This window comes from Heterodontus francisci, chromosome 2, assembly GCF_036365525.1.
Source record: "Heterodontus francisci isolate sHetFra1 chromosome 2, sHetFra1.hap1, whole genome shotgun sequence".
In the NCBI taxonomy this organism is placed as follows: domain Eukaryota; kingdom Metazoa; phylum Chordata; class Chondrichthyes; order Heterodontiformes; family Heterodontidae; genus Heterodontus; species Heterodontus francisci.
In genome coordinates, this window is record NC_090372.1 from 161,668,050 (window position 1) to 161,681,573 (window position 13,524).

Sequence of the window (13,524 nt, forward strand, 5' to 3'; positions counted from 1 at the left end):
GCTGCATAATTTTCACCATCAAGAAAAACTGTTTCCCTTTGTCCCACTGTGAACCCAACAGCTGTACACTAACATGCACCAGACTGTTCAGGTTCGCCAGAATCCCATTGGAAAATTGCAGTCCCAACCTCCCCGGCTCCTTAACAAGTTCATCTGGGAGCTTAATGGGCTGTTCATTGGAGGCGAGCAGGTTCCCTATTCCCTTCTCACGTCCTCACATTAAACATTTTAGGATCTCCTGAAGGCGTCGGGATCCAGAGACTCCCTCCGGCACTGCAATTTTTAAAGTGCATCCATACCTGGTCCTGACCGGTTGGCATTTGAAAGTCTGGCCCAATAAGTGTGCTATGAAGGTTTAGAATGCAAAGCACAGCCAGCAAGACCAGTGGTATACTGTATGGTGTAAATTGTACTCTGCCTGTCATAGGAAAGCTCTGAACTCATGTTTATGTTGCACACACAGATCATCACTTGCCTGATGGCTAATTTTAAATGCTGGAGGCACAATCCATTTTCTCACACCACCTCTCATTTTATATAGCACCTTTAACTTACAAAGCATCCCAAGGCAATTTACAGGTTAGCAGTAAGAAAAATGAAAGGGAAGCCAGGAGAGATGTTGGAAGACTTAGGTGAAAAGATGGGTTCTGGGAAGGTTTTAAAAGAAGGCGATGGCAGAGTAGGGTGAAGCAAGGCCATGGGGTGGTGGGATGTGGCGAGCGGTGGTGGAATCTGAAGATGACAACATTAAAAAGACTGTAGTAAGTTTGTAAAATGGCTAGTAAGTTCAATGGATGTGGAGTGCTTTTTCAACCCTGGCTTCATGCCACATTGAAATTTTATATCATATGGTGTCAAGGTCAAGCGGATCTTATACAACTTGGCTTTCATGCATTGCTGGGTCAGATCAGGATCTGGCTGCAAAGCTATGAAATGCTACTTTGCCTTTGATGCATATCTGAAAATGTTTTGCATTAGTGCTGATGTGGCTGCATAATGCTACTCTGAAACTCAATAAAATTTGATGTACTGATATACTAACAGTTAACAAAAACTTACACTAAGATAGTATCTTTAACATAGCAAAACATCCCAAAATGCTTCACAGGAGCGATAGGAGAAGCACATTTACACAGCAGAAAGGTTTACGCCAATGCATCCCAATAAGGATGTGTGCTGCAATGTTTGCAAACTTGGTTTTAAGCAAAATGAATTTTGCATGAATTTCTGGCCAGGTGGCCTCAGCAATTTAAACACAGAAGCACTACTCTGCTTATCCTATGGATTCAGCAATAAATAGGCTGAAACAAAACACACACTAGGAACTGTGTCAGGTGTATGTGGAAAATGGTCATGTAGGCACAAATTGAGAAGCATAATGATACAAAATAGATTTCTCATCACTAACATTGTTAACACTTGTTTAGAAACAAAAAATGTTTGGAAACAAAGTAATTTTTATTGCACATAATGAGTAGTTCCATTTACCCAAAGACTGAAATGTAAGTTACAACATTGACAAATTTAATGAAAAATAATAAGACTAACACTTATACATAGCTTACCACACTTTGACATAAATACATTATAATTACGAACACTGCACATTAATGATGTGCCAAAAATGGTGATGGGCCTGTGTGAAAATAATAATTCCTTGGAAAATGTGATCTAAATTGTTACACCAACTGTCAAATAATCATTTATACACGTAGATCTTATTTTCATTGGTGTGAATTCTTATCCTACAGAAAGAAACGTTTTTCATTCCTAAAACAAAATCACCAAAGCAGCGGTGGCATTTCCTTATTGCTATATCAGTTGCACTAACAGTTAACTGCCTTTACTATAATAAAAGCAAAATACTGCAGATGCTGGAAATCTGAAATAAAAACAAGAAATGCTGGAAATACACAGCAGATCTGGCAGCATCTGTGGAGAGAGAAGCAGAGTTAATGTTTCAGGCCACTGACCTGAGACGTTAACTGCCTTTACTGTTCGATTATCACAGGCTTTAAAAGTAATTTTAAATTTAAAGGAGCTACTTCCAATAAACACATTTTAAAGACAGAAATTTCGGGAAACGCTCATTCTTAGTTACTGGAAGCAAAATTAAAAACAAATGCCAGCATAGACTCAGGCCAGGGCTGGAACCTCGCCAAACCGTACAGTGCAGCATAACTAAGTGCACAGCCTTTGGAGGGCAGGGTCCATTTTCCTCAGCAACTTTAAATGTCAGGTTTAATGAAAAATATAAGTTACTTTACGTGAAGTACATGTTAGGATGTGTTTGGAATCCAAATTCCAAAATAGCATTCCTGGCAATGTTAGGGAGAGAACAGGTTCATCAATTTTTCTTCCACAAAAGCAACAGTACAGTAAGTAAAACCATTTAACAGATTTTTCTGACAGGGTCTAGACATCAAATTGATAAAATGTTTAGCATCTTTAATCACTGCATGTAGCTCATTTTAATACTGAACTCATTTAATTTTAAAATCTGGCATAAACAAAATAGACAATGGAATTTGTAACCCACTACTTATGAGCTAAGCTCATCTTGTGAGGTATACCGTGGATCCCACACACTGTTCACTACAGCATACTTAATATATACTCTACCGTTAGCAGGCAAAGAAATACAACTGGAGTTTCTAAGGTGATATCAATAATTTACAACCTCATTTCAACAAACTTAACACTGCAGTCTTCATTTCAGAAAGTTGAAGAAAGCTGAATGGCTCAAATGGAATCAATTTTTGGCAAAATGTCACATAATGGTAACTCTTTCCGGAGATACCTGAAGAACTATTGTTGAAGTATCATTTGTGAATTGGCTCTTTTCCCAACCCTTGCGTATTATTTTCAATTTTCTACTGATGCATGGAAGTAACAAAACAAGTTTCCCAAGGATGACTATGAAAGGCAGAATAAGAGCTAACACAAAGTTTGGTGGTGTGTAAAACCTGTAGTACTGCTCCTCAAAGGCTCGTTTCCATCCATAAATCAGAACATGGAAGGTGCTGATAAGGAGGGCCACATAACCAAGTGTAGACTGGAATAAAAAAGGGCATAATTTTCTTAGTAAAATCCATTTTCATCATTCACATTGTTAAATTTTGTGTACAGCTTTTCTCTAAATGGTAACATTCAGCAGAATCATGTGCTGTGATGAATGAAAATTTGTATTTTAATTCTGTTATTACATGCTTTTCTTTCTAAATAAGACCAGCTGTTCCATCAAAAGGAAACACTATAGAAGTCTATAATGCATTAATCTTCACAGGGATACAAGAACATGAGAAAAAGGAAGCACTTTTGTCTATGATGTATTATTGATTGGATTCTGTCTTTTATTATTTGTTCGGGGATGTGGGTGTCACTGGCTATGCCAGCATTTATTGCCCATCCCTAATTGCCCTTGAGAAGCTGGTGGTGAACTGCCTTCTTGAACCGCTGCATTTCTTGGGGTGTAGGTACACCAACTGTACTGTTCGGAAGTGAGTTCCAGGATTTGACCCAGCAACAGTGAAGGAACGGCAATGTAGTTCCAAGTCAGGATGGTGTGTGGCTTGGAGGGGAACTTTCATGTGGTGGTGTTCCCATGCATCTGCTGCCCTGGTCCTCCTAGGTGGTAGAGGTCGCAGGTTTGGAAGGTGCTGTTGAAGAAGCCTTGATGAGTTGCTGCAGTGCATCTTGTAGATGGTACACACTGCATCGGTGGTGCAGGGAGTGAATGTTAAAGGCGGTGGATGCCAATCAAGTGGACTGCTTTGTCCTGGATGGTGTCGAGCTTCTTGAGTGTTGTTGGAGCTGCACCCATCCAGGCAAGTTGAGAGTATTCCATCACACTCTTGACTTGTGCCTTGTAGATGGTGGACAGGCTTTGGGGAGTCAGGAGGGGAGTTACTCGCCACAGAATTCCCAGCCTCTGACCTGCTCTTCTAGCCACAGCATTTATTTGGCTGGTCCAGTTCAGTTTCTGGTCAATGGTGACCCCAGGATGTTGATAGTGGGGGATTCAGCAATGCTAATGCTGCTGAACATCAAGAGATGATTAGAATCTCTCTTGTTTGTGATGGTTATCGCCTAGCACATGTGTGGCATGAACATTACTTGCCACTTATCAGCCCAAGCCTGAATGTTGTCCAGGTCTTGCTGCATGTGGGCATGGACTACTTCAGTATCTGAAGAGTTGCAAATAGTACTGAACGCTGTGCAATCATCAGTGAACATCCCCATTTCTGACTTTATGTTGGAGGGAAGATTATTGATGAAGCAGCTGAAGATATTTAGGCCTAGAATACTACCCTGAGGAACTCCTACAGTGATGTCCTTGGGCTGAAATTATTGGCCTCCAACAATTACAATAATCTTCCTTTGTGCTAGGTATGACTCCAAACAGTGGAGAGTTTTCCCCCGATTCCCATTGGCTTAAATTTTACTTGGACTCCTTGATGCCACACTCAGTCAAATGCTGCCTTGATGTTGAGAGTTCTCCCCTCACCTCTGGAATTCAGCTCTTTTGTCCATGTTTGGACCAAAGCTGTAACAAGGTCTGGAGCCAAGTGGCCCTGGTGAAACCCTAACGTGAGCATTGGTGAGCAGATTGTTGCTGAGTAAGTGCTGCTTGATAGCAGTGTCAACGACACCTTCCATCACTTTGCTGATGATTGAGAGTAGGGACGGTAATTGGCCAGATTGGATAGGTCCTGCTTTTTCTGGACAGGACACACCTGGGCAATTTTGCACATGGCAGGTAGATGCCAATGTCGTAGCTGTACTGGAACAACTTGGCTCGGGCTGCAGCTAGTTCTGGAGCACAAGTCTTCAGTACTATAGCAGGATATTGTCAGGGCGCGTATCCATTGTCTCTCGAGATAAGGAGGCCCAAAGAAGAAGAAGAAGAATCGAATTGACTGAAGCCTGGCATGTCTGATGGTGGGGACCTCACCACTACTCTCTGCTAGCTATTCCTTAGCCAATTACATACCCAAGTTACCACCTTCCTTTTAATACTATGTGATTCCATACAATACCCATTTTATTAATTTATTTATTTTCTTTTCCTCTCTAAACCAGAGCTTTGGTTGCAGCTAAAAGCCAGGAAATTAAAAAATTTCAATCGGGTTAAGTAAAACAGTAAGTGAATTAATAGAGTATTAACACAGAGCAGTTTCACCTCAGTGCAGATTTCACCAGTGTGCAAGGGAATTTAATGAGTGTGGGAATTCAGTGAGGTGAGGGTAAGAGGTGCTGCTTGATGTAAAAAAAATATACAAATAAGGTTAAATTAGGACTATGGGCATATAAATTTAGTAAACTAAACAAGGTTATTACCTAGATTAAAAACTATAATTAGACAATTACATGAATTTTCAAAACTTGAAAACCTAGTCAGTTAAATAAAATACAATAAAGATGGCAGGACAGGTGATGTGTTGCAACTGTACCCTTTGGAATCTGGCAGACACCAACGTGATTCACAACAACCACATCTGCGCTAAGTGTCTGCAGCTCGAGGAACTTTGACTCAGAGCTGATCTGCTGGAGTCTGAGCTTCAGACATTACGATGCCTCAAGCAGGGACAAAGCTACCTGGTCACTTTGTTCCATGAGGAAGTCACATCCCTTAGGTTAAATACTAAAGATGTGGTACATGGTCAGCAGCATGAGGGTGTGATTATGGGTGAGGCAGGTATGGGGATCCAGAAGGTAGCACTGGAGGAGCCCCAGCACTTGCACTTGTCTTGGGAGCCGACAGGGAACTGAGCATTGATGTGCATGATTCTGTTCCTATGGTTGCAGACCACCTGCATATTTATGGAATTGTAATCCTTTTCTATTCAGAAATGGAGTTGCCAAGGGAAAGATGGAAGTATGGCCATGTGTGTATAGTCGCTGATGTCCTCCATTCACAGAAATTCAGCCACAAGACAGAAGTGAAGAGCTTTTGCTTGTTGCTATCTTCTTTCCACAAGTAAATAGCTGAAATAATTGGACTGGACAGATGTGAACTGTAGGTGGGAAGATGTGGCAGAAATCTTAGTCTGCACTGGCAGATATCTTCAGACAGGTAAAGCATTAGAACCTGCTCCTATACACACAAGTGGCAGCATAAGGGCATGTTTGAATGGAATGTCTGCACCCATCTGTCATGCAAAGCAGCTCAGATATACAGCCATGTACGAATAATGCAGTACAGTTTTAAGTAACTGTCAGAAGGGTTTCAAAAAGTTTCCCTAACTTACTTTGTCCAACAAGACCAAGACCAAAGAATTGCACAGTAAGGAGCTAAGAATTCCAACAATGCACCTTTAAGAACAAAGATCTGACAGAAGAGAACAAGCCTCCCTTGCAGCACCCATTTTATACAATTTGGGCTGGATTTTGTACCCATGGTGGGGCTCCCGGCACTGGGGCAAAATGGTGAGGGGGGGGAAATCCTGCCTCAGCCAGCTGGAGCCCCGTTGGAGTGATTCTATGGCACCAGGCCAATTAACAGCCTAGTGCTTGGATCCCCATCCTTTAAAGAAGGGGATTCTGCCTCCAAGAGCTGTCGGTCAATCACAGGGCCTGCAGCTCAGCAGTATTGGCAGCGCCACCGGGAGCAGTGGCCACTGCCGCTACTGCAAGAGACCTTGGACCCAGGCCCAGTGCTGGTGACCTAGTCCTCAGGTAAGTGAGGTGGGGCCATGGGGCCAGACCGGCAGGCCACAGCGAGGAGGGAGAGAGGAATGGGGGAGGAGGGTGGGCATCAATTGCAGTGGGGGGGTGGGGGTTCAGGGAGGGCCACAAAATGCCCAGAGAGGAGTGACACCCCCGACCTTGTTTTACTGGGTGATCTCCCCACATGGCAGAGGTTCCCCTGCCGTTGGTTAAATCCCAGCTGTGGCAGGATGAGGCCCTTATATGGTTGTTATTAGGCCTCTTAAGGACCTCAATTGGCCGCTGGGCAGGAAGGCCATGGTCGGCCTAACCCGCCCCAATAAAATTGCGTTGCAACGGGCCTTCCGCGCCTGCCTCCTGTCACGATCCTATGGGCCCCCGCCACTGAATCAGTCTCGGGTGGGCGGGGGCCATAAAATTCAGCCCATTAGGTGCATTCAAGGATTTAAGGCATCCAGAATGCAGTAAGAGGAGCACTGCTCAGCTAAATTCAATTTGTTATTTAATAAGCCTTGCAAACAATCCATTCCCCAATCATATAGTCACGCGCTGTGTACATCAGGCCTCAGGCATCTGGCCTGATAATATGAGACTCCAGTGCCTAAAATGCTGCATCAGTTCAAGTGGGGAGATTGTGGCCCCATTTTATTGTTCGAGCAACATTTTTAAAAGCAAAATGCTCAGTTTAGGGAAAAATTCAGCAGTCATACCAAGATCGAACAGCTTGTTTCTAAAAGAAAAAGCATTAGCAAGTTAATCTATTCCTTCTCCTACTTAAAGGCCCATGATCTTTTGCTTAGGAGCTGTTTTGTGATCACGTGAAGCATGTATCTTCAACTTTCATCAAATAAAAAAGATTTGACAAACACTAACTGGGTTCAAGTAAAAATGTATGCTAAGGGACTAGCAATGCTTTCTCTGCAGGCTTGAATTTGAAGTGCACATTAGGATACAGTACGTGCTATACTCCCCCAAAAGTTCAATAGTTCTAATTCTGAATGGCAAGCTTTCGCAAGATATTTATGGATGAGGAAGGTCATTTGGCTCACCTTAGTTCATCCAGCCAGAAATTCTAACATCTATTCTGAAACGATTTCAAGGGGTTTGCTTCCACTTCTTTATCTTTACATTGATCATTCTTTGTGTGATTTCAGTCCTAAAGTTATCTTCTAGAAGTTTGAATTTGTGTCCTTTAATTCTACTCCTGAAATTTAATTTAATATTTGTGTTAACTTTTTCTATTCCCCTAAAGAATCTTTTAAACCCCTATAAGAACACCATGTGCATCTTTTAATGCTTAAAATCCCACGCTTCTTCAGTCTTTCCTCAACACAGTTTCCTGACATTGGGGATCAGCCTCCTTTTCTGTACTGCAGGTTTATTTGTTTTGAGGCCATTAACCTGTTGAGGACTTCAATTCCATTTATAATGAAGTTGCTGATTTTACTCAGGGTATACTTGTTTGGAAAGAACATGCTGCTCAATACTTCTCTTGTGAATACTCGAAAGTATACATTTGGAATAATTATTATTTTGAGCTCATCCTTAGTTTCAAGCCAGTTTGCGTTGCTTATGGTTTTCACTTCTTTAATTAGAATCTACAGCACAGAAATAGGCTATTCAGCCCAACTCATCTATGTCAGTATTTATACTCCTGATGAGTTCCTCCCACTTTAATTACCTCTCCCCACCCTGCTATGAATCTCTCAATACCTTTCTTCCTCATATATGCATCGAGCCTCCTCTTAAATGTTGCAATGCTATCTGCTTCAACCACTCCAAGTGGCAGGAAGTCTTTCTGACTACCCCTCTTGTTGTGGTACTGAAAGCATTTTTTTTTAGCCTCAGCTGCTATGTCGTTTTACACATCTCTCCGATCACTCTTTCAATATGTTTCTGCATTTTCTTGTAATTGTCCCAGTGTGTCCCTTCCTTCTTCCTACAGAATTTTTACAGACCTCTTTATCTCTCTTTAACTTTGTTAATTCATGTCATATTTGCTTAATTGAGCTTGTTGGTTTGAGAGTGTATTTTCCTCCATATTTAGCATTATGGGAGAAAAATTCATTTGCGTGCAGACTTATGTCAATTCCCTGGTGGCAGGTAGCAATGTGGGCTGCCACCTGAATGGCATTCGTCAATTAGATCAATAAAGAATGCCATGCAGACTGCGCAGGTAGCGGCCCATGGTGCTGCCTGCCCCAGGGAATCGACGTAAATCTGCATAGTGGCGCTGGGTGAACAAATTTCTCCCCCTATATCTTTAAAAGTGTTCCACTTTTCTCGAATTGAAGTGTTGTTGATCAACAAGCCCAAGTGTTCTTTTACTTTAGCTGCTGTCTCATTCAACTGAATTTAGCCCCTTTAAAATTATGTACTTAGATCCTGGTCCTAGGTATTTCTGACTCCCAGTTAATTTTAAACGTTATCATTCCGAGGTCACTGACTCCCAGAGATGCTACTATTTCTACATCACACGTTCTGGGTCATTTACGAATACCAAACCAAGATAAGCATTGCTTCTCTCATGACCTCCTTGACACAATAGGCAAAGAAACATTCATGTATTATATCTACTAACTCTGATTCTAAATTATTTGGGATTTCCTAGTTTATATTAAGTTGATTCAGGTCTCCCACTAAAATAACTTGCCTGTTATCACATATTCTTCTTATCTCTTCATAGAGCAGACTATTCTTTTTATGCTGACCTTGAACACCTTATTACTTGCTGCAATGTTTGCTAATATAACCACTTGGATAACATCGCAGGGTTTTCTATCTTTCTACTTCTTTAACTAACCTTAATGCATCCAATATCTCAATATCCTTGGCTTTCCCAGCAATTGTCCCACTATCATGGCAACACTGTTAAGAATTGAGCTGCTGACCAATACAAATCACTGAAGGTTCACTCTTGAAGACTGATGCTAGTCTGGCCATATCATTTAACTGAGTTGACTCACTTACTGAATCTAAGATGATTCACAAACCCTCAAAAATCTCCTCCCTTCTTTTTGCCCTTGTAAGTTCCTGTACCTTGCTTTCTTGGGTCACTTTTGTTATTGAACCAGCCAAAGTTCACAGACTCAGGAGGAAGTCTACTAATGTACATGGCAATGGCAGGCACCTGAGCGACAAGGGCTGCATCTAAGGCACACTCGCTGTTCGAGGCTGGAAAGTCTGGTGTAAGTAGCCAGGTCTGGAAAGGGTGAAGGTTTCTCTCCCATCTTGGGGTAAAAAAGGACAAGTATCCCCACGGACCACTTTGTAAGGTGACCACAATAAAATTACATGAAAACTTACCTTCAGCATAGCTTTATGTTGGGCCCACTTCCACCAGTGTCACCAGATGTACCTCCACCAATCCTATAACTGTTCTTGGGGGCCAGGAAAACAGGAACTCTAAATGTAGGAAGTCCCTGGCCCTGCCACCTTATACTACTGTCCTAGTAAGGCTTGGGCAGGAACTCCCTTCCAAGGCCAGGATTTCATGTACCAATTCCAAGTCTAAAATCCAGCCCTTCTGAAATACTCTTTTTGAAGTTATAGCTAGTGTGCGCTAGGCGGGCCATGGACTTTTGTGGCCAAGGTCTACTTTAGGTTAAATGCACATGTTTTATGTTTTGTTTTCCTAATTGGTTTACAGCTATAAAAAAAATGCAGGAGCAAAAAAGAGAATAAATGCTTATTGGTTTCTGGTTTGCTGATTGAATTCATTCCTATTTGTAACAGAAAGGCCTTTTTGACTCATTTTGTATATATTTCCACATAATGTCTGGAATTTTCTTAACAGGTAAGTAGTCCCACGGCTGGGACCAAAAGTGCGACAGGACTCTGTGCAGGCGATACCCCGGGGGGGCATTTTATTAGCGGCAGCCAATTAAGAGGCCGCTGCTGGCATCACCAACCAACTGAGGACAGTGGTCTGCCTCCCACGACTGCCAGCCCTATCAGATGGCCACTGGTGAGCCTGCAGGAGGAAGGAGAGGGTACCTCCATGTTGATGCACACTCAAAGACAGGCAAGTTTATTTATGTGCCTTGCTGGGGCCAGGCAGGCAGTTCCCAGTGATTGCAGGGCAGTGGCTGGGGAGGTACACCCTCCAGCGGTGGCACCCATTGCTCCCGGAGGGCCCTCCATGGGCCAGAGAGTGGTCATAATAGAGGGTCCATCCAACAGTACTTAGTTGGGTTTAATGGCCACCTGCTAGGCAGCCTCGCAACTAAAGTTCCAGCTGCTGGTAATATCTTGTGGCGGTGGGAAGACTTTGGGCTCCCCTCCCAATGCTGTCTGCTGCCATTCTACAAGACCTTTGCACTATCCAGCCCATCTCCAGAGGGCTGTTAAAATCCAGCCCAGTCTGTTTCTAATGCATCAGATGATAGGAAAATATAGCAAGTAGCAGCAATCAGATTTAATAGAAAAAGTTGAACATCATTCAGAAATGAAATGAAGGAGAAACATACGTGAATAAAGCTGAATTCCCTCCAATTCAGAGAACTGCTGACTGAAGGGATTGATGTAACTGCTAGCAATGAGAGCAGACCCAGACTCATAATTCCAAAGGAGATATACATTTCCATTCTCCACACCTCCTCCTCATTCCAGGAATTTTCAATGTTGACATGAACCTACAAAAGTATCAAAATAAATGCTTCACATCCAATTCAGACATTTGTATCCAAGCCACCCACTTTAAACACAGCTTGTAAACTCATAAAACTTATGAGACAAAAATCATAGTTATCATCAACATTGGATGTTAGCTAAGCATTAAATCAATGCCAAAAATCAGAAATTAGATTTTTTTAATATAAAAAATATTGTGCATGACACATAGGAATAATACTTAAGTTGAGATCAACAGGGAAAAGGATACTGTGATGGAATCCGAGATTGCAAGGCTTGTTTTTTTTTAAGACCGTAATTGAGAGAGAAACTAGAATTGAAACAGAAACTAGAACTAAAACCAAAATCAGGGGGAGGCGGTGGTATGGCGGTAATATCACTGGACAAGTAATCCAGAAGCCCAGGCAAATGCTCTGAGGACATGGGGATGAGGCATGAGTTGTTGGGTCAGGGGACAGGGAAATTTATCCTGCGTCTGGCTGTGATATACTTGGAGTGCTTATTGCTGACACTGGTGCTTAAAATGAAAATGTTTCATTCCCCTTGACAAAATTCTTTCACCTTGATGATCACATTAAAAAAAAAAGACTAAACTCCAGCAGTACTCCTGCCCATACTCTGGAGTTCCTGGGGATTGGCTTAGGCAAGTGGATGTGTGCCACTCCCGGGAGACTGCACACTGCATACAGGAAGTCTAAGTAGACAGTTTGGATAATCTTGAGCCCATGAATCAGATCCCCAGTTGACCAAAAATTAGCATTTTTCTTTAACACGTGATTCATAAGGAATCAAAAACAAAGGGGGGAATTTTATGCTCTCCCCAACAGTGGGGCAAGCATAAAATTGGGTGGGATGGCAGTGGGGGGGGGGGGGGGGGGGGGGGCGGTGGTTCCCCAACATCCTGCCTACACCAAAATTAAGTCCAGGCAGGATGGTGAACAGCCTTCCCACCCTGCTGCCAATCGAGACCCTTAACTGGGCAATTAACCCCCAATTAAGGGCCTCTTCCCACCACATCTGCAATTAGCATAAAACTGTTCGGGCTGCATCCTGGCTCTGGCTGGGGGGGGGGGGGGGGGAAAGGAAAGAGGGGCCTTGTTTAAAGGCACTTAGTGCCTGAATGAGGGACCCAGCATTGGAAAGAGGGTCCTGCTGAGAGCCAAGCTCCTGCCCTTGCTGCCGACCCTCGCCCCTCACCATGTTACCCCTCCCACCCTGACCTACCTGAGGCCAGGTTCCAGTGACGCTCCTCGGCCTTCGGTAGGTGCTCCTCCTGCAGCAGCTACTGCCTCTGCAGTGGCGCTGCAGCAGCTGTCCTCTGATTGGCCGGCAGCTCTCCAAGGGTGGGACTTCAGTGACAGGGTCCTTGCTCCTGTGGAAGGCCCGCCACAGTCCACTTTCATGCCTGATTGGCACTAGATTCGGCAGGCCTTCCGGAGAAGAGGCGCGCAGGGACCTTGGTGTCGTTTTTTTCAGGACATCAAGAGTCCTGCCGCCAGGATAAAATTCCCCCCAAAATGTTAAAAGGGTAAATTTCCATCTTCATCACATCGATAGTAATCTGGCCGAGTGGAATTCCTCCATACAACCAATCGGAATCAACAGCCTGAAATTGGGAGAGTTCTGTAACAGCCGGGCGATCCAATCAACCTTGCTAGATTATTGCCCATGGGACGAAGACATGAACTTACCCCCAAATGTTTAACAGATACAGTCTATAAACTTAAACAAATATTTAGAAGATGACAGGTAGGAACACATGCGATGCAATATTTCTACAGGCTGAGCAGACATGGAACTAGAGCTGAGTTCCGAAGAAGGGTCACTGACCCGAAACGTTAACTCTGCTTCTCTTTTCACAGATGCTGCCAAACCTGCTGAGTGGTTCCAGCATTTCTTGTTTCTATTTCAGATTTCCAGCAACCGCAGTATTTTGCTTTTATTTATGGAACTAGAGCTTTCCTGGTCCATGTAGTTTGGACCTACACCAGGCAATGTATTTACTCACAAAGCCATGCATGGGCTCTCTTATTTTTAACGTAGATTTGAGCATGCTAATATAAAATATGTAGATAATACTAATGCTCCTGAACCACTGGGAGAAGTGCCAATATGCTGACCCAAGATTGCCCGATTGTTGTTGACAGGGTTACCAAGCAAAGACTGTATATTTCACCACAAATTTTGAAGGTTGAATCACCTCATAATCATCTATTATGTCCT

The 13,524-nt window shown here is 43.0% G+C and overlaps 1 protein-coding gene across 5 annotated transcripts in view; it reads right to left on the reverse strand.

Annotated features, from left to right (window-relative positions):
- Positions 1–1,468: 1,468 nt before the first annotated feature.
- The window catches only part of steap2 (STEAP family member 2, metalloreductase), a 65,868-nt gene continuing 53,812 nt past the window's right edge, over positions 1,469–13,524 (reverse strand). For all 5 annotated transcript variants that reach the window (XM_068013219.1, XM_068013211.1, XM_068013229.1 and 2 more), the window contains 2 exons: positions 11,139–11,303; positions 1,469–3,055 (listed from right to left, as the gene is read on the reverse strand). In XM_068013219.1, coding sequence (XP_067869320.1) covers positions 2,771–3,055; positions 11,139–11,303 — 450 coding nt within the window. In that variant the 3' untranslated portion in view covers positions 1,469–2,770. The remainder of the gene's footprint in view (positions 3,056–11,138; positions 11,304–13,524) is intronic.